This window comes from Alexandromys fortis, unplaced genomic scaffold, assembly GCF_014885135.2.
Source record: "Alexandromys fortis isolate MF-2015 unplaced genomic scaffold, M_Fortis_MF-2015_v1.1 scaffold_5, whole genome shotgun sequence".
Taxonomy (NCBI): domain Eukaryota; kingdom Metazoa; phylum Chordata; class Mammalia; order Rodentia; family Cricetidae; genus Alexandromys; species Alexandromys fortis.
In genome coordinates, this window is record NW_026067924.1 from 7862632 (window position 1) to 7889131 (window position 26500).

The window sequence follows — 26500 nt, forward strand, 5'->3', positions numbered from 1 at the left end:
TTAAAGGGATGGTCTGTATGTTGTCAGATTTCATCCAGAAAAAGTGGTGCCTCCTGTTACACCTTGTGCAGCTCTGTACCTCTTTGTCTCTCTTTCATCCTTAGAAAATTAAATACATAGAGTTAGTTTAGATTTTCATTAGCAGAATCAAATATTTCCAGAGTATTTTTATTTTCCAACCCATTTGTACTCCATGTTTTGTCAGTTGTTTGGGTGTGCACACACATTTCCATTTAGTATGTTAGTCTATATTGCTAAGAAAATAAAACCAGGGGGAAACAATTTAGTTAAATGTGAGACTTTTGGGTGTAGTTTTATGAATATGGATATCTATAATTTTGTTTATGATATTTTTGGTGCATGGAAATTTTAACTTACTTAAAGTTAATAATGAAATGTAACTATTAAATTCAAAACCTATTAGTCTTTTTAAAAGATGCATTTTTATTTTATATGCATGAATATTTGCTTTCATGTGTGGATGTTTGTGTACCACGTACATGTCTGGTGCCTGTGGAGGTCAGAAGAGGCAATGGATCTTCTGGAACCGAAGTTAGACACCATTGTGAGCTGCTATGTGGGTGCTGGGAACTGAACCCTGGTCCTCTGCAAGAACAGCCAGTGCTTGTACCCACTGAGCCATCTCTCGAGCCCCATCCCGTCATTTCTCTAGGAAATTTCTCTTAACACAGTCATAGTAACCTATCTTCTCCCAACTTTTCAATGATTCTTCTTGTAAATTTTGTTAGAGAATTCCTTATTACTGAAAACTGTTTTCTCTATGTCTCAATGTTCCGTCTTCTTCAGAAACATGATTAGTTTTCTTGGTGACTAGTCTCCGCTCTTAACAAGTCGAAAAATTTGATAATTGCCTTAAAATGATACTACTTCTATTTCTTGTAGTCTGTCCTTTAAATCTATGAGTACAAAAAGCAGCCTACCACATTTTTCCTGTCTTTTCTTAAGTCAGTTTTTGAACAGAACACATAGAAACCAGCTATGTCGTGTGAGATGTGTAAAGTCACTCATCGTGCCTGTAAGTCTGGGGCTGGAGCCCCCTGCGGCATTGCAGGAAGCTTCTGAAGCGAGTACAGTGGCCGAGTGGGATGGTGGAATGGGCTGTGGCTTAAAGCTTTTATGATCCTGTTAAACCTGCTGATGGGGTGTTAACTTGCTTCATTAGAGGGCTGTTCCCATTGTTCTCTAGGGGATGGTTTCCAGGAGATGGAGTCCGTGCCAGGATGGACTGTTTCTGGAGGGTGGGGATCCAGCCTACATCTTCCTTGGGAACTCTCGTTCAAGGAAACCCAATCAAGGAAGGGGCCCAATCAAGAATCAAGCACTGCTGTGGGCATTGCAGGAGACAGGGATTAAATGCAGGGCAACAGATTTTCTTAAGTTTCTGGAGTATAGGCCGGAGCTCCCGAAGGATTCCCAGCGTAACACCTTATGCCCAGCCTGCCCAGTGTTTCCTCTGGAAGCCTAGAAATGAGAAAGTCATTGTCCCGGCCACTGGCTTCAGGACCCCACTCTTGTAAAGCTGTCATCAGAGTTTTAGGCCCCGAGACCACCCGGTCCCTACTGGATCTGACCAGCATCACAGAATTTCCCCCTCTGCTCCCCAACCACTTGTTCTCTTTCAGCTCATCAGCCCTGAGATCAGAACGAGGTAGCACGAAGAGTTATTTGTTGTGTGAACCTGACTAGCAGACACTCGAAACCTCCGTAAGGGTCCAGAAGTAGTGTTTTTAGCCCTATAGCTTGTACTACAGGAACATAAACCAGAAGGAGGTTCCTGCCATGTTGGCTGTCCAGTGAGCATCTCCCTCACCCCTAGAAATTAGGACGGAATAGCCACAGTGGAACGCGAGCGACGTGTTCAGGATATACTTGAAAGGTTTCCACCATTCCACTGGTATTGGTGGTTGATTGATGGAGGAAGGAGACAGGGAGGAGGGGCGGTAACCAAGCTCATTAAGTCCTGGTCTTAGACTTTTTACAACACACTCTAGTCAGACGTTTTTATTTTTAAATCTCAAAGACTTAGTAAACTGAGTAACCAATCACTATAATCTTATCTGTAGGAATGAGAACAAATTTGAGAGCCAGGTGATCCCAGAGCTTCCTCATACCTCTGAAATTCCTTGGTAGATTTTTCAAAAAAGATAAGAGTGTGCGAGGCCGCACCTCATGTGCCCAGTACATTTTTTGGTAGAAGTTAAACGAGGGAGCCGACTCCATAGATTCCCTCATCTCCCTCCCTCACCCCACTCCCACCCTACCCGCCACCTTCCTACCCACCCTCCAAGCCCGATGGAATGTGCCTCAAGGGTGGGCCCCAGCACGACCAGGGTGTTAGTGTAGGTGGATTCCCCAGAGTGAGTAACCCTTATCTTGCTAAGCCTGCTGGGTGCTCCTAGGCGCTGTGCTTGCTGACTCAGATCTGTATCCAGCTGAGGAAGCTGTATTGCACAGGTGGCAGTCTTGCCCTGAATTCCCTGGCCCACCACCCCAGGGTGGGTGAGGCCCTAGGTGAGTCCCCACAGAGGCCGGGCTCACTGATGCCAACGAGGCTTCCTTTCCTTATTGCCAGTGTGAGTGGTTCAGTCTTCCTCCATGTCCTACTAATTTTCCACTCTGGCATTGTTAGTTGATAGGGGTCATGTTGAGGTGACTACTGAACAACTTATTAGGTGGCAACTAAATTGGGTCATGGCTGCCCCAGGCCGGGTGTAGTAATTGCTCAGGTGACTGAGCTGGCAACAGTGCCAGCTATTTTCCCCACTTCCCTGGATGTTTTTTATTAAAGTCTCCTGTCTCCTGGCCATTTAGTATAAACATAATGTACTCTTTTGCAACATTTAACCTTGAGTAAACTCATCAATGGGAGGTCTGTGGAGATGGGAAAGTAGTTAAAAGTAGACTGAATGAAAGAGATGGCAGCTGGTGTCTCTCTCCCAGGCAGCAACGCCGGTCAGGCAAGCTTAGTGCTTGCCAAGAATACGCCAGACCGAAGTCTGTGCAGGTGTGGTGGAGCTGGGAGCTGAATGGGTGCAGGTGCTGCCTCTCCCAGAGTGTTTAAATGGAGCTGGGAAAACATACGCACACCTTGGTTATGACAAAGCTGTAACTTGTGTTTTAAGGCCAAGTCTGCCCTCCCGGCATTAGAAAGGTGTTTATTAGCAATTTTTTTCTTCTAGAAACATCAGTGCATGTTGGCTTCCCAGGCTGGCTTCAAGAGCCCACCTTAGCTGTCTGGAGCAAGTGGATGAAGTGTACTGATGTGTATGGAGTGTTAGCCTCTTCCTCCCTGGGAGACCACTGAAGCCTGGGGTGAAGAAGCTCACAGTCTGTCTCCACGGTGGCCTGGAAAGGCAGGGTGGGCGCTTATGGCAGTCCTCAGAAAGAGGACAGTTGGTCCATGTGGCTCAGGCTCACCGGAACAGCTCGTCAGCATCCACTGCTGGACTTTCCTGCACACGTTTTCACTCTGAGCATTGGGGATGGGGCCCCCTAATCAGCATTTCCTGCTCGTTCCCAGGTGATGGAGTCCCTGTGGTTCTGTAGCATCTGACCACCTACGTGGCTTTCCAAGCAGCCAACAGTCCTCCTCCCCAGACATATGAATACACCTAGAAAACAAGCCCCAAAACATCCTTCTTGCCCTTTGTGTGGCTTGTGCTTCATCTTTTGGCCTTCCCTCCTAAGCTCTGATTCAGACCATCTGGGGCTAACTCAGTAGCGAAAGGAGTGTGTTACTCTCTCAAAGCCTCTGGATCCTGCCATGGAGTATGGGCAATCAAGTATCCCAAGGAGTCCTGGGCAGATGTCAAAGTAGTGACAGGTGCCCCCTTCCTTCTCCGTCTAGGTCAGGCTCTTTCCTGGCAATTGCTGATACAGACAATCTTTTCCAAATTCCACTAAAGCCAAGACCTTTAGTTGTCATCCTTGGTCTCCATCAGATGCTTCAGAAGTGTGGAGACAGTCAGACCTGAGGGTACCAGAATCCATGGCATTACATTCTGCATCTTCTCTTCACAGGAAGAGACACCTAAAAAGGCAGTTCAGGTTGTGGTCCCGTGCCTTCCATCCCTTGTCCTCACTGTTCCTGACTGCCTCCGGTATCTTGTCCTATCATTCCTGAATTTTCCCATGATGGGTCATTTCTCCAGCTGGGATCAATACCCCCCCACACCTTTGTATCTCCCTTGAACTGAGGTCAAAAGCTCAAAGGGCTTCTTTGCCACTAAGGGTGCATGGCAACACAGAACAGCAAGGATGGGTGCTGCAGTCCTGATTGCACTAGCCACTCACTCCCTGTTCCCTTGTCCATCTGACCTAGAGGGACACTGTGTGTGAGCCTCAGTCCTTTCCCACTTAGATAAATAGGAAAAATAGTCATTGAAGATCTCTCTCTCTCTCTCTCTCTCTCTCTCTCTCCCTCTCCCCTCGTATGTGCATGAATGTTTGTGTGTGAGTAGGCATACATACATACATGCTATAACACGTGTGAAGATCAGAGGAAAGCCTCGGGTGCCTGTCCTCACCTATCTTCTTTGAGACAGAGTCTCTGTCCTTTGCCACTGCGTATGCCAGTCTATCTGGTCCACAAGCTTGCAGGGATTCCCCTGTCTCCACCTCCTATCTTGTTGCAGGAGCTCTGGGATTGCATTACCATACCAGCTTTATGTGGGCTCTGGAAATTCAAATCCAGATCCTCACACTTGTATGACAAGTGCTTTATGGACTGAATGATCTCCCCAGCCCCGAGGATCATTTTCATTTTTCTGATTAAATAACGAAACTTAACTGCACAAAATCGACCAAGTCTGAGACTCCAGTGGTGCAGGTAGCCTTCAACACAATTCACAAGAGCATTTACAGGGGAAAAAAAGTGAGACTATATAAGTTCATAGCTCAGCCTTCACTATTCCCTGTTTTTTGTTTTGAGACTGCAGTTCAGTGGGAATGCAGATATTGCCTTTCATTTCCCTGTGTTGTTATAGCACCCCATAAGGAAACGTGGCCAGACCTTCCCATCACTTGGATTGCAGCAGCTCTGTGGGGTGTGAAGGACTTTGGTCGCCAGCTGTCACCCGTTTCTCTGGCCATTCTCCTCTCCCTCGGTTTCCTGTGGTTCTGGGAACAGAAGACACACATGTCCGCAGATGTCATGTGTCACTCCTTGCAGATGTAGATAATCTGTTTAGACTAAAGCACCGCATTTCATTCTGTGGGCAAATTAGAATCCCCGTTGGATCTTCAGCCGTCTAATGAAGATATTCTTAGCGTCACATGTGGTATGGCCCCAATAGCAATGCCAAGACCCTGGTAGGGTTATTGTAATGTCCTTGTGGTTGAACGCCACTAGATGTGTGTATGTGTATGCGTCTCTCTGATTTACCTTCTGTTTGCCCCTCTCTAGTGGGATCTTGTGTGTGATAATGCCTGGAAGGTCCATATCGCTAAATTCTCCTTGCTGGTTGGATTAATCTTTGGCTACCTAATAACTGGATGCATTGCTGACTGGTGAGTACCAACACACCTGACACACGGACCTTTGGAAGGCTCAGCACACCTTTGCTAGCTAAGGAGGAGTGGTCAGGGTTTAACCCAGAGTCACTGTGCCTTTGCTCTGCTTGCCAGTGATGCCAGAATAGAACCTGCCACTTGGAGAATGCAGAGGCCAAAGAGAATTGACCGCTACACATGACAGAGCAGAGGGAAGGAGGATCTAAATTCATTCAAGACCAGCCTGCAGCCCCATTTAGTTCTGATGACTTATGCTTAGTTGGGAGGAGCATGGAGAGGCACAGCTGGGTGCCAAGTGGGTGGATGCACAAAATACATTTTTAAAAAATTGGAGAGCTGGGTGAAGTGGAATATACCTGTAGTCATTGGGGACCAGGGCCAAGGACTGCTTGAACTTCATGAAGCCAACCCAAGCAACATAAATGATACTCCACTGCCAAAAATCTAAGAATTTAGTGAAGGAGTTGGAGTCCCTTCACCTTATGAATGGAGGTAGATGTTAGTTCGAATTAGCACCTTAAAATATCAGCACATCTGAGAGACAGTCGCTGGCTTAGCCAGAAGCTGTCTCTTGGGTAATGTGTGGCGGTGTGGACAAGGGGAGGGTAGCAGTTAGAAATGAGATGGAATGTGTTTTAGGTGGACAGGAGGAGTGGGTTTCCAAATCAAAATATGTGGTTCAGGGGGAAATAAATGATGAGGAGGACCAGGAGGAGACGGACCCTGAATAGTGATAATGGCATCATTAGAACCTACTGCTTAGGGGCCAGAGAGATAGCTCAGTGGTAAAGAGAACTGGCTGCTTTCCCAGAGGACCCAGGTTCAGTTTCTGGCACCCACAGGGTAAACTTCTTTTCGACTCTGAGGGCACCAGGCACAGACATGCATGCAAGCAAAACACCTATACACATCAAAATAAATAATTGTTTTCTTAAAAAAAAAAAAAAAGAGCCCATTGCTTACTGATCACTGTGTACCAGACCACTTTCAGATATTTCCAAGCCTTAATTGTTTATTGCTGAGAAAGTAGATCCCAGAAGTTTAAGTCAATCCCCAAGTCCACTCAGCTGTGAGCTGCATTCAGAACTTGACACCACACCACAGGGCCCAGAACAGCTTCACTGCCAGCATGGCACAACACTTTTAAGGCATTCTCTGTACACAAGAACACTGTGGTGCTGTGTCCAAGAGGGAAGACAATTGCCCAATGTCAGGAACTGCCCAAGGACAAAGATGTGGGGTGGCTTTTTCCTACCCCACTCTTTTCACAATAATCTTTTTTGTGTGTGAATCAGCATGTCTCAGGCCTGTTGACATAGGAATGTCAGGAATGCTAAGGGATAGACTCGTGTGTGTGTGTGTGTGTGTGTGTGTGTGTGTGTGTGTGTGTGTGTGTTTTCCTGGTGCCCTCCATATCCCGGTTAGCTGAGAGAAGGCTAGCCAGGGCAGTGGGAATGGCTGCAGAGCTTTCTCAAGCCACTTTTAACTAGTGGAAATTTCCTTCCTCGTCTAGTGTCTATTTGTGTGGCTATACAATGTGATTTCCTGTGAGCCCAGAATCTGCTAAATCGCCATTTCTGGGGCTTCACATGGGCACATTTCTTGTGTTCAGCATTAAAACTGTCAGTGACCTCTGCAGGCCTGTGCTAGGAGCTGTCTAGTTTTTGAGGATGGAAAGCAAGGTTTTATTTGACCAGATGTTTGGCTTGCTAGCTTTTCAGGATGAGCTGTACTGATCTGGCAGGCACTGCTTCCCAGGGACCTTCACTGAGAGAAATTAGAAATGTATACCAATATGATCCCTGGCCCTCCTTTCTGAGAAATGCAGACTTGATAGCGCTTGTAGTGTCCTGGTTCCACAAGCAATAGGAAATACAGGATTTTATTAAAGAATCGGTAGAAGTGTAAGTTCTGTCGGGATTTTTCTTGTACATGTATACCCAAGTAGCCTCTCTGGTGACAGTCCAGGCCTGGGCCTGGTGACAGACAACTTAGGAGTTTAGATCTTGCTCAGAGTGCATAGAATCTGGTATCACAAACCAGTTCTCTGCAGTAGCTTTCTGGGGGCTAGGTTGGACAAGCAAGCAGGGATGTCCTAAGGAGGCATCACACGTTTGATGTTTGAGTATTAGCTTTGGGGGAGCTTGAGTGGCCTTCATTTCAGCTAAGCTTTGTTCTTCCCACCTCTCCTGTCTGTTAGGGGGAGTTGTATTTTACTCTCTGCTTAAGCAGAGAAATCACCCCATTGGAGGGAATGCCGTATCGAGGAAGCCGTTCAAGTTACGATGTAAGTTCTTTAAAATTACAGTCAGCATAGACAGACATTGAAGTGGTAGGCTGCTTTCCTTGAGTTTCAGAGCTGTGGATATGTCTCGGTCAGCAAGAGCACTTGCTACATAACCATGAGAATCCCCAGCACCCATGTAAAAAGCTGTACATGGCCACATGGCCCCTAATCACAGAGCTTTTGACACAGAGGCAGGAGGATTTGGGGGGCTTGCTGGTTGCTGGCCTATTCCCAGGTTAAGGGAGTATAATGGTTAGATTTGTGTCAACTTGACACAAGCTAGAGTCATCAGATAGGACAGAACCTCAACTGAGAAAATGCCTCTAAAAGAATTGGCTGTAGGCAAACCTGTAGGACATTTTCTTAGTTGCTGTTGGAGGGCCTTCCCATTGCAGGTGGTCCCATCCTTGGGCTGGTGTTCTGGGTTCTGTAAGAGAACAGGCTGAGCAAAACCAGGAGGAGCAAGCCAGTAAGCAGCACCGCTCCATGGCTTTTGAATCAGCTCCTGCCTCCAGGTCCCTGCTTTGCTTGAGTTCCTGTTCTGACTTCCTTCTATGATGAACAGTGATAGAGAAGCGTAAAGTGAATAAACCCTTTCCTTCCCAAGTTTCTTTGGCCGTGGTGTTTCTTTACAGCAATAGAAACCCTAACAAGACAACCAAGGACCCTGTTGCAAGGGAATACAGTAGAGAGTAAGAGAGGAGAATATCTGATGTTCGCCTCCAACCCCAACAAATCACATACACTACACACACATACACCACACCACACACACACACACACACACACACTCACACACACCTACACCATACCTCACACAACATACTCTCATACACACATGAAAATATTTAAAATGATAAAATATTTTTTAAAAGGAAGACCTAGTTTCATTTTCAACATGTTAGTTGAGCTACATGTGAAACACTCAGGACAGGGCTCTGTTGAAGAATGGCCTGTGTTTGCAATAGCATTAACAGGCAGAATGGAGGAATAGTTGGGGAGATATAAGCTGAAGAACCCCAGGAAAGAGGAGGTGGCTCAGGCATTTGTTTCTGCAAAGCAGCATGGGATACCAACCAGGTTCCTTGTACACAGTGACTCTCTTACCTGCATGACTATCTGGTCCCACACCCAACCCCCATCCCTGCTGATAGAAACTTCAAAGTGGATATTGTCCTACAGGTTCTTTGCCAGCTTGCCCCATCTTTTATAAACAATTTCTGAATAAAAATCTCCTTCAAGCCAGGTAGTGGTGGCACATGCCTTTATTCCCAGCACTTGGGAGACAGAGGCAGGAGGATCTCAGTGAGTTCAAGGCAGGCCTGGTCTACAGAGTTAATTCCAGGACAGCCAGAACCATTACACAGAGAAACCCTGTCTCAAAAAAAAATCCCAATAGAATAAATAAGTAAGTCAGATCTCCGCTAGCCACTTCACTGGTGTGGGATGTCTGTCTGGAAACCCAGTATCAGTTCCCGGTGAACTGCTGTAACTAGCTATTACATGCTTGGTAGCTTCAATACAAATCAATCATCTTACAGTTCATAAGCCTAACATGGGTGTCACTGGGATAAAACCAGGACACCATCAGAGCAGAGCTCCTTTGTGGATGCTCAGGGGACAGTCAATTCCTTGTCTTCTCTAGCCCCTAGTAGCCACTTGTGTTCTGGATTTATGACCCCTTCCTCCATCTTTAAAACCAGTAAAATGGAATCAAGTTCTTTCATGCTAGTCTCCTTGGAAAATTACCAAATTTGAGGTCCTTAGCTGCAATCCCATTTTCAGAGTCTCTCTTGCCCCAAAAGAAAAAAAAAAAAAAAAAAAAAAGACCAGTTTCTGAGCCTTCAGATAATTACACCTTGGAAGATCCTGGAAGATAAAGGCCTTTGCTGTCACTCAGCTGGAATCCCACTCTGGGGAACCAGCTCATAGGAGGCTTGTAACTCTCATATAGTGATGTAGCGAACAGTCGCTGAGTTGCTGGCACATTTCCACACAAACTCCATGGACCCCAGTGGAGAAAGTGTGGCCTTTCTCACTTAGCTCAGGGATGGTGTGGCATAAGCCTGGATGCAAAACCAAGGTGTTTGTTCTGACTTCAGAGGCCACAGCCCCCACTGATTGATAGGTGTGTTTTACTGATTTAAGTAATCATTTGGGAGGGAGGTAAGTGGAATGTATTTTATGAGATTTAAAAATAAAACTCAATCCTCTTTTCTAAGACAAAATGAGAAAAGAAAAACAGGTCTGAGCATCAGGAGTAAGTGGGCATGGTAGCGTACACCTGAGACTGGAGGATTTGGGGAGGTGGGAGGTAGGACCTACCAATTTGAGGTCCACCTGGGCTACACGGAGTTCTAGGTTCGCCAGACTGGGCTGCACAGAACGACAATATCAAACAATAGCAGAAGAGCAGGAAGGTTGGAAGTTGAAATGCTTAGCTTGGGGATTCAGGCCAGCCCCATCCTGTTCTTTTAAGAAGTGAAGCAGAGCCCATTCCCAGGTGAGGTGGGTACAGGGAATTAAACATAGATGATACAGATTTGTATTGTATACTCTACTTCCTATTAAGAGGACAAGTAGGCCATGCTTTGAATGTACTTCTGCAAGTGAGTTGGGTACGGACAAAGGCATCTGTAAGATCTTTCCTGGTAAGGACTTTGTGACCCCAGCCCGAACACAAAGGCTTTTCATTATTATAAACTCATAGCCTTGGCCACATATCCCCAAACCAAAAAGACTAATTCAAATGGGTGGACCATTAGAAAGTCTTTGTATTTATATTATAGTATAAATGTTGTATTTTATATATTTACATTTTATATTTAAAACTATTAAATATTTCTTTTACATTTTTTACATATTATGTTATATCTTATATTACATGTTATAAAAGTTAAAGTTATGGGAGACGGAATAGGCCTCGCAGTACTTTATCTTTAAAATGAGCTTTAAGTTAGAGAGCATTTGCATATGTATAAAACCTGTCCCTTAATGTGCACAGTTCAGTGATTTTGACTGTGTTTACGGAATTAGGTCCTTTGCCCAGTCTGAGTTTACATCCTTTCCATTGTCCTTGCAGAGATTGTGAAATGTGCTCATAAACATTCTCTGTTCTCACCCTGCCCCAGGCAGCCACAATTTTACTGTCTGTTTCTTTGGCTCCCCCACTTCCAGCCCCCCACTTTTTACTTGAAGTCATAAGTGTCTAGGACAACTAAAGCCACTTTGCTCCCCTTTGTGGTATTGAGGGCACCAGTCTGCATTTCCTCCCTTCCCTCTCCCCCCACCTTCTCAATCAGCTATCCTTCCAGTTCAAGCCCAAGCCAGTTGTGTTAAATATTAATTTGCTTGCTGCAGCTGTGTTGCCATCGTTTTACTTGTAATAAGTAGAGAAAGGTGAATGGTCAGTATGGGGACAAGGGAACTCGTGGTTTTTCAGTTTCCATGAGGCTGCCCCATCTGCCCTCTGATTGCCCCCAAGTACAATGTCCCCTAGCGGTCATTGATAGGGCACCAATCAGCTCTGGGTGTGGTTTGTGAACTCACTATACCACTGCCCTTTGCTGCGGGTTCTACTGTCAGACACCAGAGCTTTTATTTACAGTCCAAAGTGTCTAGGTTTCGTGTATGATTCCTGTAGTCGTCTTAGAATTACATGTTGCCATGTAGCTGAAGGCAATTGCAGCTGGCCCAGCCCTGGACCTATACAGGTTGCCTGTGAAACAAGATAACCTCCCCAAGGTAACAAGTGGAGAACGGAAGTGAAACCTTCCCTCCATGTCCATGTTGACATTTGGGCCGGTTCCAAAGGTCAGCAGTTTCTCAAGACATTTTATGCTGGGCGTGTCAAGGTTTGTGTTTGGGGGAGTTATTACTGATTTTGTTCTCTTGCCTTCAGCTATCCCTGTTTATACACAGAGATAGACTCAGCAATGGTCACCATCATAATTCTCTCTCCTATAGCTGTTTGAGCAATGCCCTCTCAGTCCTAGAGGAGGATGTATGTGGTTCAACATCCCACAAGAGGCCTCTATCCCAAGGGAGTAAGCTATGGTCTAGGCAAGTGGGTACAGGTACTATGAAGACATTTAGCTACTACCTCTTCAGTGTATGTTGAGTGCTCACTGGATGCTGGGTCTCAGCACTTTAGCACTGCCGCCTTGTTTAACACAGGTGCCTGACTTCTCCCCTCTTCGCATGCAGGGTTGGTCGGCGGCCGGTACTGCTGTTTTCCATCATCTTCATTCTGATCTTTGGACTGACTGTGGCACTGTCGGTGAATGTGACAATGTTCAGCACACTCAGGTTCTTTGAAGGATTCTGCCTGGCTGGAATCATCCTCACCCTGTATGCGTTACGTAAGTAGGAAAACCAGCCCAAGTGTTGCTGCCTGAGAGGTTCTGGGCTAGTTGTAGGGTGGTGGCATTTGAGAAACACACACTCTGAAGTCTGTGTGGTTACAAAAAAAGTTTCCAACTGGGGTTCAGTGCCTGCATCAAGCAGAATGGAAGTTTGTGTAATGGTTTGGAGATATGGAGATCAGCTCAAGCAGACATGGGGGGCTGCTGATTTCTCTGGAAGTTTCTGTGCACTCTAGAATGCACCGTTGGGTACCCTAGTCCTGGTTCTAACAGAGCATCCCAGAGAACTAGTCCGCATAAGCTGCCCCTGACTATCCTGGACTCCTCGAGATCTTTTCTTCTACTTTGAGGCCATACAAAATCTGCATTTTTAATATTCTTTTGGATGTGACTGTGAGTGGTCTGGATTTGAATTGTCAACTTTAGTATAGCATATTAGGTGGCAAGACTTGGTAGTTTGCTCTTTTGAAATAGGATGAAAAAAGCCATCAGGGTCTCTGACATGTTTGTTTCCCACATGATCTCCTTGGTCACATATGGGTATGTTTTTCTTACCTGTATTCGATTCTCTGGAAGACAGCCACATGCCCACAAGAGAAGGAGACTCTGTAGACATTGTACTGGTTGGTTTTGTGCTTCTGGCCACCCTGGAAAGACCTGTCGGATCATTGGGCAGATAAGGTTCTGACTTTCCTGATTGTTGATAACAGGGAGGAGTCAGGTCTTGATTAGGTAGTACTTTCTAGAGTAATAAATGCTAATAGATGTAATTTTTTTCAATTTTCATTTCTTTGAGATATGGCTTCTTTGTTGTTGTAGAACTAACTGTGTAGATCAGATTGGTCTCTGCCTCTGGAGTGCTGGAATTAAAGGCATGCGCCACCACCACCATCACCAACTCAATTTGCATATTAAAGACATCTTTAGGTAACCTAAATTTCTGTCCCACTAGAAACACAAATCAGTGTAGCATTTTAACCATAAGAAAGTGGATATGGGGAAGGCCAGAGTATCTTCTTCCATCCCTTTCTAAGAGTGAGCTGAATTATAGTTTCTTATGGGTCACCTGTTATAGTGTTTGTCTTTATTTTCTATAACCTGAACTGTGTTGTTGGTTTTAGACTTACTGACTTGTACTGACAAACATCATTGTGCTGTTGGCCCTGTGAAAGTCGCTGATATATTTCTGTTGAATCTGAGAGAGGCGGCTTTCATAGGAATATGTGCTTGATGGACCTCTTTCTTGCCCTGCCCTCCTCCATCTCTGATACTTGGACCCTTCCTTTAGCACAAGTCCTCTGGGCTGTAATTCTAGTTCCCCGTGGACCATCTCTTCTAGTAGGGCCTTATGAGTCAGAGATTACCACAGGCTTCTGACAAACCAATTCATTTTTTTTGTTTGCTTGTTTATTAAGCTTGAAAAGAATTTTGGAAGCTGGGGAGGGGGCTCTTGTTCTACAAAGACCATACTTAGTCTAAGAAATGGGTTTGCATCTGTCTTTGAGGTAGAGAATCATATATCCTGGTTATCTGCCCCTTGTTCTGAAAAGAGTCACATAGTAAAAGTTTTAGGCATTGTGGGCCATATGGTCTTTGCTACAGCTACTTAACTCTGTCACTGTAACGGGAAAGTGGCCATGCATATACATAATATGCAAATGAGAAGCTGTAGCTGTGTTACCATACGACTTTATCCACCGAAGCAGACTGTGGACCATATTGGGCCAGTAGTTCAGAACCTTCCAAGGAATGGTAGAAGTAATTCCTGTGTTGGGCTGGCAGCACAAGCTTTAAGTCCTGTCCTCTCTTAGTTTCATCTTAATGTCCCTAGTTTAGTTTCTCCTTTGTGCAATATTTTCTGTCTTCAATAATTTTGTATATATTTGTATAAGCGATCTGCCAGTCTGAAGTGGAGTAAGCTATTATTAAAAGTGATATTATTAAAAGTGAAATGGGGCTGGAAAGGTGGCTCCGTGGCCAGTGCTTGCTGCTCGTCAGAGGACTGAAGTTTAGTTTCCAGTACTCATACTCGGCACCCTAGAGCCACCTGCGGCTCCAACTCTAGGGAATCCTGTATTTTCTTCTTCTGTTCATCACAGTTGCCTACACACATACACACCACACACAAATAAATAATTAACTCATTTTTTTAATGTGACATATATTTTTAAAGTTGAGAATAACGCCCAAACATCATGACACACACATACCATTGCAATGAAAACGTCCAAGTATTACACAGTGGCCTCCTGTGTGAGCTGATAGATTATTTCAGATAGTACAACTTAAATGAAGCAAAAGAATGTCAACAGTGGCTTGAGAACCCATTGGAATGATGAAGAGGGGGAGAATTTTGTTAGGAAATGACAGACAAGTCATTGGAGAGTCAGTTCTCTGACGATGGAGAATTGAACAGAAAGGAAGCAAAGTCAAGATTGGCAGATGAGGTTGGGGTAGACATGGGTAATAGGTCTGGGGTGATCCAGCTCTCCAAATCTCTGTCTGGATCATCTTGAAGAAATACAGGAGCTGGTGACAAGTCATAAAGAGGTGCTCCCAGTCAACAGGGCAGGGAGCTATGAATTTCCAGTTAGCGAACTTGCTAGCTTTTTCTACACATGAAGCATATGCCCATAGTAAAACCTGTGATTTTGCTTAGAAGACTCACTGATAAGTTGGGCCATGGGGTAAGTAGTTCTTAGCTCCAAAGACAGCTGTAAAACTTCTGGACATTAATAATTTGCAAGTAACATTTTTAATGGTCCCCAAATTTTCTCTTCCCTCATCTAGAAGCTTTTTATATCCCTTATGACCTCTGCTGGGAAGGCCTGGCCTTTGTTAAAACAGATCTTAGATTTATTCTGTTTTAATGTTGCATGTGCTTGGCTGTGGAACTAGCAAAGCAATGGTTTTTGCCATTTTGATTTCTGTAGTTTACCATGAGGGTAGGCTATTTCAAGGAATGCTGTCACTGGATAGTGGTGGCACAGGCCTTTAATCCCAGGCAGAGGCAGGTGAATCTCTGAGTTTGAGGCCAGCCTGGTCTATAGAGTGTTCCAGGACAACCTGGGCTACACAGAGAAACCCTGTCTGGAAAAACCAAAAAAAGAAAAAAGAAAAAAAAAAAAGGAAAGAAAGAAGAAAGAAATGGTGCTGACTTATGGATGTTTTCTGCTTTATTTGCAAGACTGCCTAAGCTTTTAGTTTAGTTTTTTTTTTTTTTTATGCTTTGGATTTTGTTCTAAGGTACACTGTGGTTAAATATTCTACCTTTTAAACTTTTGTTTTCTTCAAGTTGCCAAGTGGATAAGTGGTTGTGTAATTAGGACATAAAATAGAGATTATTGGCGTCTTCCCAAGGATTTGAAGAGCAACAGAGAACAGGCCAGGCCTGTGCAGGACCACAGCAGGGGTGCCTTCCTGCCCCTAAGACCATTGTGAGGCACCCAGGCCCTTAAACACACTTGGGCTACATCAGAGGGTTGGTTTTCTTTTTTTTTTTTTTAACCTATAAACATAAGAGTATTTGCATTCCCACATACCCACTCACACATGGTGGGACACTAGATTTAGTTGTAAGAGACACAGACAAGAGCTATAAATCACATCTTCCCATCTCTGTATGAAAGTTGTCTTATCAAAGCCTAAAGATATGGTTACATAACCAGCTGTGACTGATTGTGGTCTGACCCTCATTCCCAGCTAAGATGGTAATGTCACAGGCTAGGTGGTCCGGCACTGTTTAAGAAGCATCTGTCTCCAAGGCAAGCCTCTTTACTGTGGCACTCAGGAAGCTGTCAGGAGGATGGCTTGAGACTAGGGGTTTGGGGCTGGCCTAGGCCTGCATAATGGGACACATCCCTTTTGAACGAAATAATAATAATAGCCAAGATTATTGCTTTGTTTTGTTTGTTTTTCAAGTTGATTTGATGCTGGATGTAGTAGGGTTTTTTTGGGGGGGTTTTGTTTACTTGTGAATTGTAGCTATATAACTTTTTTTTTTAACTAAGAATGATAATTTTCTTGAGAACCCTCTCGGTGATTCTCATTATAATAATTCTTCTTAAGCCTAGCTAGGCAGCCTAAACAATTAAGTAAATTTTATATATCATCAGAGAGTGGTGAGAAATTGTAAGGTTTCTAAGTTACTGATGACATTGCAAAATTAGCATCTAAGTCTTGATTTAATTGCTTAAATAGACTAGAGAACAATCTGGACTTTGCACTAGGTGGGGTGTTGGTTTTTTTTCCTCTGACATGACACTGATGGGTTTAAACTCTCAAGGGAAGGTTGGATAACTTCTACTCCACGGGGCAGGATGATACTTGTATTATTCCTGTACTGTGTATTTTTTTATGCTTACATATCCTTCTGAAGTCCTCTAATTTGTATTATTTTCTGCATTTGTCTGTGTTGCTGAAAATCTAAGAACATATCTCAGTCAACGGAGCTGCTATGCTTTTTTTTTTAAAACTTTTTACTTGAATGACTGCACCAAATGGCTCCGTGTAGCGAGTGTAGTGAGCGGCAGCCGTGTGGAATGAAGGGAATGGAGATTGTTGAGCTATGGAATGAAGGGAATTGGAGATCGCCTGTTGAGAAAGTAGTTGACTGCACTGGAGAGCAAACACTTGCCTTGCGTTTGGAGGGAGGCACGTTCCATGAGAATATGTGCTTGGTGGGTCTCTTTTTTGCCCAATCTTCCTCCTCTGATACCTGAGTCTTCCTGTATTAATGCTTCTGGGCTATTATTTTAAGCCTGGTCCCCTGTGGGCCAACTCTGCTGACAGGGCCTTTTCCACCAAGGGTTTGAATCAGAGTTTACCATAGGCCTTTTATAGACCAGTTTTCTTTAGCTGGACTTTTTCCCCGCTTGGGTAAGAAAGCCTGTACAAGCATGAGGCCTCATCTTCACAGCCCCAACACTGATATAAAAAGTTGGAGGGGGTGCTGGAGTGATGGCTCAGAGGTTAAGAACACTTATTCTTCTTGCCAAGGACCTGAATTTGGTTTCCAGCAGCCACATGGCAGCTCGCAACTGTTTGCAAATCCACTCTCAGCAGAACCAAAGCCTCTGGTCTCTGCAGGCACTAGACATACATGTGGTATACACACACGCATAGTCAAATATTCATATATATAAAATAAAAAATAAATAATCTTTTAAACGTTTGGCATGACTTCATGTCCCTTTAACCTCAGCGCCATAGAGAGATTTACTGGAGGATCTCTTAAGACTTGCTGGCCAGTAGCCTAGGATAGGTTCCTTGAGAGACCATGTCTCAAGGGAAGAGATAATGGGTGACAGTGGAGGACACCAGACCCCTTCCTGTGCTGTCCACATGTGCATCGCCATATGCACCTCAACACGTACCACACGCAAACACTCATACAAATTTTAATTTTTTTTCTCTAGTTCCACTTGGCATGATCAGAGAGACTCCACAGGTTACATGTGGAGCTCTCTACAGGCATTTCCTAATCCTGCTGATTAACTGTGAAAAACAAAACGGTAAATTTATAAGCAGAAAAGGGTGGAGATGGGTACGGTGGGTCCTATCTGTAATCACAAAACTTGGAAGGCTGAGATAGGAGGATTGGCAAGAGTTCAAGGGTAACCCGAACTGCAGAGTGAATCCATGGCCATGAATTCAAGATGACTCAAAAAAAAAAAAAAAAAAAAAACAATTAAACTGGAGCACTTGTCTTTAAATCTTCCCCCTGCCCTGTCTCTGAGTATCAGAGCCCAGAGCTCCTTATGTCATCATGGGGTGGCGAAGTCCCCGTGTAGACAGGATGCTGTGGTGATAGTCAGGGGAGTGGGGATTAGCTGTCTAGCCGGGAGCCATACTTTGTCACCCAGGACTACTTTTTCTTAAAGTATATCAGCCCTTCAAACAAAAATTATTTGTGAATGCCTGTAGAGCATGTACAGATGAGACATGTCTTCTGCATGCTAAGATGGAAACACAAGACCTCCCTCAGAACCAAACGCCTCATCTTTGCAGGAGCTTTGACTGTGCAGATAGGTCTAAAAGTGTCTGTTTATTAGAGGCTTTTAGATTTGGTAACGATAGACATGCCTCAAAAATCAGAGAGAAAAAAGGCAGCAACTATTTTGAGCTTTGGAATTACAGAGCTTAACCGTGTTCTCCACAGAGTAAAAAGCGGTATTAGGTTGTGTTCTCCCTTAGGTGCTAAGTTCTGTCGTGCTGGAATCTACTTCTGCCTGTGTACTTTGAAACAAAACTGTCTATACAGCAAAAGAATCCACAGAATGATCTGAAAATCAAGAGGTCTGAGTTGTGGCTTGAATCTCTCAGACAGCTGTGACCACGACACATAGCTTAAATCCTGACAGCTACCGGTCCCTTTCTCTGGAGGTAGGGAATGGGTTTTCAAAGGTGTCTAAAACATGGGTCCATTCCTAGAATAAATGGTGCGAGGGAAGTGAGGAAGAATAAGAACACAGAGAAATCCTTCCAGTTTTAGAATTTAACAACCTTAGAATCCTAAACTCAATCATTAACACTGGTGGAATTTCATCCTGCTCTGGAGGGTGATGGGATGGCAATAAGGGCCAGCTGGGCAGAGGCAAAGTGATGGCGTAGGATTAATGGTTAACCATTCGTCTTTCCCATGGTCCCTTGTTTTCCTGTCAACAGCTTGGCCTCAATTGCCCTGCCTGCATTATCCTTTCTCCCTCTGCATTTACTGGTGCAGCTTGACAGAAATCCTGGGACTCCTGTTATACCCTCCAGGATTCCCTGTTTCCGCCTGGAAAGAGAGAATGGGCCGCAGAGCTGAAAGCTGGAGTTCCTAGAAGGAGTTCAGGATTGTAAGAGAGCAGTGAGCAATGGACTCCCTTTTCCTCCACTCTTGAATGAATATAAACTAATGAAATCTATCAATCACTTTGAAAGCAAATAGAGTTCCTGGATCCTTGAAAAACCTTCAAACATATAGGCGGGAAGTGAGACCATATCTGGTTTGCCAGGGTCCACTGCTAATGAAAAGGAAGCCATAGTCTTGCCAGAAAATAGAGAGAAATCTACCTTACAGTATATAGAGCCATAGAACCATGCCGTCTGTGACTCTTGTCCAAATCACTGTGCCTTGACAGATTTGTTCTGTTTCAAACAACACTTTTTTTTTTGTGGGAGGGGGGCTCACATACAAACTAGAGCTTCCTTTATTTGAGGGCCAGGGAAGTAGTAATTTGTCAGTTTGGATATATATATATATATTAAATTCTGGGTACCGTCAGGCTCCAGAGTTGCAGAGGCACACATCTTCCTGCCTCCCAGGACTCTGAGAGGATCAGGCTGGACTCGGATTAGACTGATGGTATTAGCATGGGAAAGAAGCTCCTGAGCTTTGATTTTTGTGTTTATTATCTGATAAGGGTTCTCAAAGACCAGAGGAGTCTAGTGCATTCTGAGTACTATGGATCATTAGATTTTGTTTGGAGCCTAGTGTCTTCTGGGTACCGTGGATTGTTAGAATTTAGCTGAGCCTACTGCATTTTGGATACTGTAGGTCCTTAGGACCTGCCTGGAATCTGGATCGTGTGACTAGCAGAACCTGAGAAGGAGGCTGGGCCAGCATGCGAAAATTCTGTCCTCCATGACCTTAGGATAGTAGCTAACCAACGAAGGAGCCCAAGCAAGAGAGGGAAGCTTTTAGATGTTTATTTTGGAGGGAATCACTCGGGCTGCAGTTGTAAGCAGGCCAACCTGGCAGGTCACGCTGGGAGCTAGGAGGCTGCTGTGGCATCTATGGAAGGAAGAAGGGCCTGAACAAAGGCCAGGGCTGTGGGCAAGGGAGGATCTACAGCCAAATAACTGAGGGTGAGGAGAACACAGAAAGATGGCCAGGCAACTGTCTGCACCTAGACAGATGCCATTTTCCCCCTCCAGATGTAAGCGAGGGATTCAGCCGTGCTTTTGATTCCAAGTCCTCCAGATTTGAGGCGGCACACCACTCCCTTCCTCTGTGGGGTGTGGGAAGGGAAGATGGTGGCTTCTGTTTTAGGAGGCTGAGTCAGTGCTCCCTTCAGGGCATCCTCCAGCTTTGCTTTAGTGATTCACAGTTCAGAATCTGGTGGAGCCAGGTCTGTGGGTCCTCAGCATAAAGCAGCAGCCTTGGCGGAAGGTGGCTGAGGAGATAGCTGAGGAGATAGCTGAGATGCTGAGCCCAGAGTGAGGAAGAGGAATGGGTGCAGGCAGAAGAACCAGTTGAGCAGGACAGGAAGGAATGGCCTAAATGGTCCTGAATGGCTTAGATAAGCAGGTAAACAGGGAGCCATGGAGGGGGCTATGTTGTCAAATGATGCAAGACACGGAACAGTGTCCTTTGGATGAGGCAATAACTGCCCAGTAGGTCGGAGGTAATTGTGGCAAAGGCAGCTTTAATTCAATTTCCTGATTAATATGAAATACCTCTAACATAGGTTTTTAATTCATGTTAGCCTCAGAATACTATCTTGTTCTTATATCATGTATCTTTCTAAATAGCTTACAATTATTTTCAACTGTTGTAAAACATACATAAATCTTACCATTTCAACCATTCTTAAGCATCATAATTAAAGCTTAATGTAGCTCATCCATTTTCTTCTACAGAAGGATGATTTTTGATGTTAGCAGTTGTTTGTTACTATTAGGTAGAAAAACTAGATTGTAAGGCATGGCAATAATGATTTTTCTTTTCAAGTCTCTGAAGCACATTCCCAGGTTTTAATGCAGAGAATTCGGACATGTAATCGGGGTGCATTCTGGTTTGGTGTTGTGTTGTCCACACTGAAGGCAATAGATGACAAATTGCCATACTCACCGCCTGCTTCTGCCCAACACGCATGGAAGTGTGCACACAAGTGCATGACTACATGTAAGCAACACATAAAGAGCTGGATGCAGCCAGCATTGGACTGGAAACTGAGCCCACTACTCTCTAGTTGTCTTGAACGACTTTCTCTTGTACTACTTTGAATCAATTTTCTCACCTTCAAGAGATCATGCGGATGACAGGGAGGATCAATGCAGTCTTCATCTTCAAGTCACAGAGTTCCAGAGAGAGGTTTGTGGGCCTTGACTTGATGGGATGTGACAGTCACCATTCTGCTGAAGGCAGGATTCCTCAGTGAAGAAAAGCAGCCCCTCCTCTCCGGCCTGGACCTCTGGATGGGGGTTTCTTTGGCTCACAGCAGGCTTGGGACTCTCATTGAGGAATGAGATTGGTCTAAGGGTGGTGTGCAGAGAGAGGGAACCAAGAATCTGATTTGTAATCTCCTACTCTCCTAGGCCTCAGGCAGGGGGTCTGTATCTTGGGTTTGTTTGTCTGTCTTTATGTAAGTACTAACCATTTAGAAGTCTAGAAAAATGTTCCTGGGCCAGTCATCCCGGAAGACCTGGACTATCCTCTCAGGCCACCACTCACAGAGCCACCCATGAAAAGTACTAAGGAAAGAGTAGAAGTAGCCGCTTTTAAGCTTGCATGTACCCAGAGCAGCCCACCTCCATCCCCTCCCTAAATACTTAATGGTGTCAATATGCCAGCCATTCGTTTTCTCCATATTTTTATTTTATATTTTGTGATACTAGGGATGGAACCCAGGGCTTTAGGCACAGCAGAGCAGTGTTCTACCAGTGAGCTACATTCCTAGCTCCCTCCACCTCCCACCAGTGTGTGTGTGTGTGTATGTGTGTGTGTGTGTGTATGTACAGTTTTAGTGGCAGGGTCTTGCTCAGTAGCCCAGGATGGACTCTTACAGGACTCTTCCAGCCTCAACCTCTGCAGATCTGGGATGACAGGTATGCACCACCATGCCCCACTTCCCTTCCTATATACTTAAAAATATTAACTCACAAAAATAAAGGCGCCTATTTTTAAGACGACTGTTGGCTGTGCTTTGATCTAAAGTGTTCTTTGGCTTGCTGAAGGGATGATAGTGGCTGCTGCCTGTGGCCAGTGTGAGTGTCGCTCCCAGGTCAGGGAAGCTGCTGAGGGGAGACTTCTTTTAAGCAGCACCTGGCTTGCTCTGTTTGTATTTCCAAGGTACTGCTTTAGGAAAAGGCTGTTGAGAAGCCACCCTTCAATCACTAGTCTAAGAGCATGCCAAATCCAGCAAACATCTGGAATGAAATGACATGAAATGTGTACTGTCCCCTCTGCATGAGCAAGTGCCAGCCCAGCATCCCAGCCTGTAAGGGCTCCATGTGCCAAGGCTGAGTGGGAAGCATTCGGCTTCTTGCCTGGGTTTTGAGAACAGGGTCGGCCCTTCTTCCAGCTCACTAGTGGGCAGGCTGGTCTTCCTGGTCTGGCTTGCACCTCCTGCTGGCCCAGGCTCAGGCACTTGCTCCTTTCTAGTGAGTCTCTTAACTGAGAATCAGGCTTGGGCTATGGTCAGTTTTAAAGTTACACCAGCCAATCTCTATTGCACCAGCATCAAGGAGTCTGACTGGAAGGGCAGGGATGCCCCTGGCTCTTGATGCTCCGTGTTGTCGATAGTGGAGGGAACACAAACAACTCCACACTGCCACCGTCAGCAGCTTGAAGTTTTAGGACGGTTGATTCAGACAGAATCAGGATTGCTAACTTTGATGCCAAAAAATAATTTCGGAAGTAGCCAGTTTACAAAGCGGAGTTGGAGATTTTATTAAAGATATCTTCATATCAGCTTAAGCCCTAGCATACGGGAAGGAGAAGCACTCAGAAGAAAGGCATATCCAAGAATTTGGGGGTAGGCTTCGCCGACAGCACAGAACTAAAGAAATAGTTTAAGCCCCACTATTCTTTTGTGTCTTTTCCTCTTTATAGTATTCCAGGTAATCTGTTAATCCTGAAGTCTTTCATAGATGATTTTTTTATTAAAAAAAAAGTCAAGTTTAAAATCTTGGTTAGGTCTGAAGTTCCTATTTTATCTGTGGGTCCCTGTGGGAGCTCCTAACGGGATTAGGGTAGGCAAAAGTCTAGCTCACTGGGATGCAGGAGGTGGGAGTGTTTCTTGTAAACAGCTTTGTTTGAGGTTCTTAGACCACTTCTGGGAGAGGGAGTGGGGCTCTGCCCACAGGACCATGTACATTCAGGCTTAAGCTTTGTTCGTCATTTCCTTCACTTCATCATCTATGCGTGAAAGTAGTATTAACTATGTCAGTAGCCTTTGCAGTTTGTTCATTTTGCTGGACTTCTCAACTGGAAGAAAAGGTTTAATCAGATTTTGAGAGGAAGGGTTCCTTTCCCTTCCCATGTGTGTCCCCATAAATTCCTTCTCTATCCTGCCTCAGTGTGGTGGAGTGAACAACTCAGAGGCCCAGGCGGGCAGGCCCTTTGAACTGCCTTCATGGAACACAGGACAGGGAAATCGGGGCTCTGTGCTTGGAGCTGTGTTTTCCTTTCCCCTCTGCGGAGCCTTTGATGATTGCTGAAGCAAAGGGTGCTTTTGTGACCAAGGGAAGCTTACTCTGGTGTTGTTTGAGAGACCAACAGTGCTGGGTTTCTCTAACCAGGACCTTTTGAAATCCTGTCATTCTTGGTATTTGCTTTGTGTTGGTACTGGGAAAGGTCTGAGAACTCCCTCCATATAGAAGGCAGGTTGCTGGGGTGGGGCATGGGTGAACTAAGAACCCTTTAACTCCAGCCCAGCTCCACATTCGTCAGTTTTACGTAATAGAGGGTAATTGTGCCGAAGCCCCTACTGTGATCTGGAGTTTCTGATTCTGTCTTCCCTGGCACCATTTTGTCCAGCTGGTGTGGCTGTTTATGTCAAGAAGGCTGTGGCTCTAAGCTGCGTGGGCTCTTGAGATGGAGGGAATCCAGGGAAGGCAAGAGTAGGCTCTTTGATGAATAACGTTGGCACTTCTCTGTTAGAGTGAGAAGTCTCCTGCCCAGAGTATGCTTGCTGGGAGTCTGTAGCCCCCTGTCCTTGGCCATTTGTGCACTGTTAGCTGGACTCCCTGATCATCACCAAAGGTATCGTTTTGTCTGGAGTCTAACTATGACTCTCACATCTTTTTAGAAGGTTGAATCCACAGCCCTGACATGAGGAGTCAGCCATATCCTGGCTGGGCATGCCCTCTAATGCTCTCCTATTGTACCATTGTGTATGTTGCAGCTGGAGTGCTGATTCAGGAAGGAGCAAACAGGAAGGACCATTGATGGTAGTCTGGGGGCTGTGCCTTGGTAACTATAAACTGTTCTTAGAGCATCTTCCAGGTTCAGGTACTATGCTTAATTCCATATGGTTAGTTGATATGTATAGATATGCTTATGTTTTATATTAACCATAGATACGACCAAAAGCCTATTCGACAAATAAGGAAACCAGTACTCCCACCCTTGGATCCCAGTAAATGTGCTTCTAATACAGAGAAATGAAAGCTGATGTTACTGAACTTGAACACTGTATTTAGGCACTTCTGAATGCTGCCCGTGTTTCCACCAAGTGAGCACTCTTATCTCCATTTGAGAAAATTTGCCTGAGATTTAAGAAGATAACTTACCCAAGGCGATACACAGTGAGGAGCCAAAGTACAAACCCCTGCCTCCAGGTATCTGTCTGGAACTTATCAGCTCTATTCTTTGGCTTAAAATATGTTGCTAAAATATGAAAATGTCTACAGAATTAGGAATTTGCAATAGTGCATGCAACTTATAAATAGCTATAAAAATAGAATTTTGACAGCACACTGGCCTCGCTAAACAGAATCACTTGTCCACCCTGGCTGGATTAAACAAGAACCGTAGCATCAGGTTCAGTTTCTTCGTTCATTGACTTTGTCCCTTGGACTTGAGTCCTGCAGGCCATGTGGTACCTCTTCACCTCACTGTGCCATCCAAAACAGTATTAACAACCTTAAGGTTTTGCCGTCACAGAATTCTTCAGCTTCTTGGTTCCCTACTCCTGGGTACAGCTTAGTCTCTCCCTGTGATGCTCTCCATCTCCGGAAGGCAGTTAGTTCTGCGACTTAAAGGATTCACTACGTAGACATTTAAATCATGTATGGCTGTAATTGAACCTGGAGACATTATTGTTGCCCATTCCCTATTGTTCTTCCTACTAACAAAGATGTCCATAATGAAGCTAGATGGGCCTAGTACTTGTCCCAGTCCTTGGCCTGACATCCGGGTGCAGGGGTGTTCCTCAGGCCTGTACCATCCTGCACATGTGCAGTCTCAGTTTCCCCGCAACTTACACCCCTGTTTAACCTGCAGTTGTGCAGCCAGTCATGGCGACACATGGCTTTTTGGTGAAAATAGATTCAAGTGGTACATATGAGTGGCCCCAGGATTTTTGTTTCGTCTTTTGTTTTTGTTTTGTTGTGGTTGTTATTTGCTTGTTTGTTTGTTTTTGAGACATGATCTCCTACTGGCTGTTTCTGAAATGCTGCTCCGTATTGAGCTTCAAGCATCTCATCTGGAGAACTGTGCACACACCTTTGTTAACCTAGTCTAAGGTTTTCACTAACGTGAGAGTACAATGTAAAAACTCTAGTTCAAGAACATACCCACAGTGGCACACATCTGTAATTTCAGCATTCAGAAGGCTGAGGCAAGAAGGCTGTGAGCTCAAGCCATCTTGGGTCGCATAGTGAGACCACATCTCAAAACAAACAAACACACAAACATCACCCACAGATGGGCCTAGTCCTCTCTCCCTACTCCAGAGTCGGTATCCTAGTATCCAGCCCACCTCAGGGACCTGTGCCCTGTCCTGGATCCCGCTTCTCTCAGCCTCATTAGTCATCACATGACTCGGCTGGCACCCACTCTTTCTCTCCTTCATCCTCCAATTACCCCTTGTTTCTCAGGCCTCATTACCCATAAGGACATAGACCTACAGATGTGGCAGGGAGTGGGGCCTAGGAATGTGGGTGGCACAAGACATTTGGTCTTTGCTCTGCAGGCAGAGAAAGCTGCTGTCAGCTTTCTGAAGGAGAAAAGTCCTGTGCTCTGGTCTGTGTTTAGAGAGATAAACCTTCCTGTCCCGTGGGCTGCTGTGAAGCAGTTAGGGTTTGTGCATCTAACAGGCTCAGTCTAATAATTCATCCTCAGGCGAATAGCCCTAGCCCATATTCCCCACAAATGACACTTACCAAAGCCATTATCCTCTTAGCAATTTTATCACTAACAGGATGGTCTTCTTTGGAACCACCATTTAGTTTTTTATGCATCTGGTGAGTTTTGTGTGTGTGTGTGTGTGTGTGTGTGTGTGTGTGTGTGTGTGTGTGTGTGTGTGTAGGTATCCACAGAGGCATTCTGAGTTACCTGATAGTGAATGCTGGGGACCTAAGCTAAGGCCTCTGGAATAGCAGTAAG

At 44.9% G+C, this 26500-nt stretch overlaps 1 protein-coding gene across 4 annotated transcripts in view; it reads left to right on the forward strand.

The window, feature by feature from the left end:
• Slc22a23 (solute carrier family 22 member 23) overlaps positions 1–26500 on the forward strand; it is a 156350-nt gene that overhangs the window by 29978 nt on the left and 99872 nt on the right. For 2 of the 4 annotated variants that reach the window (XM_050142237.1, XM_050142238.1), the window contains exons 2-3: positions 5426–5529; positions 12026–12180. In XM_050142237.1, coding sequence (XP_049998194.1) covers positions 5426–5529; positions 12026–12180 — 259 coding nt within the window. The other 2 variants (XM_050142240.1, XM_050142239.1) reach the window with 2 other exon arrangements.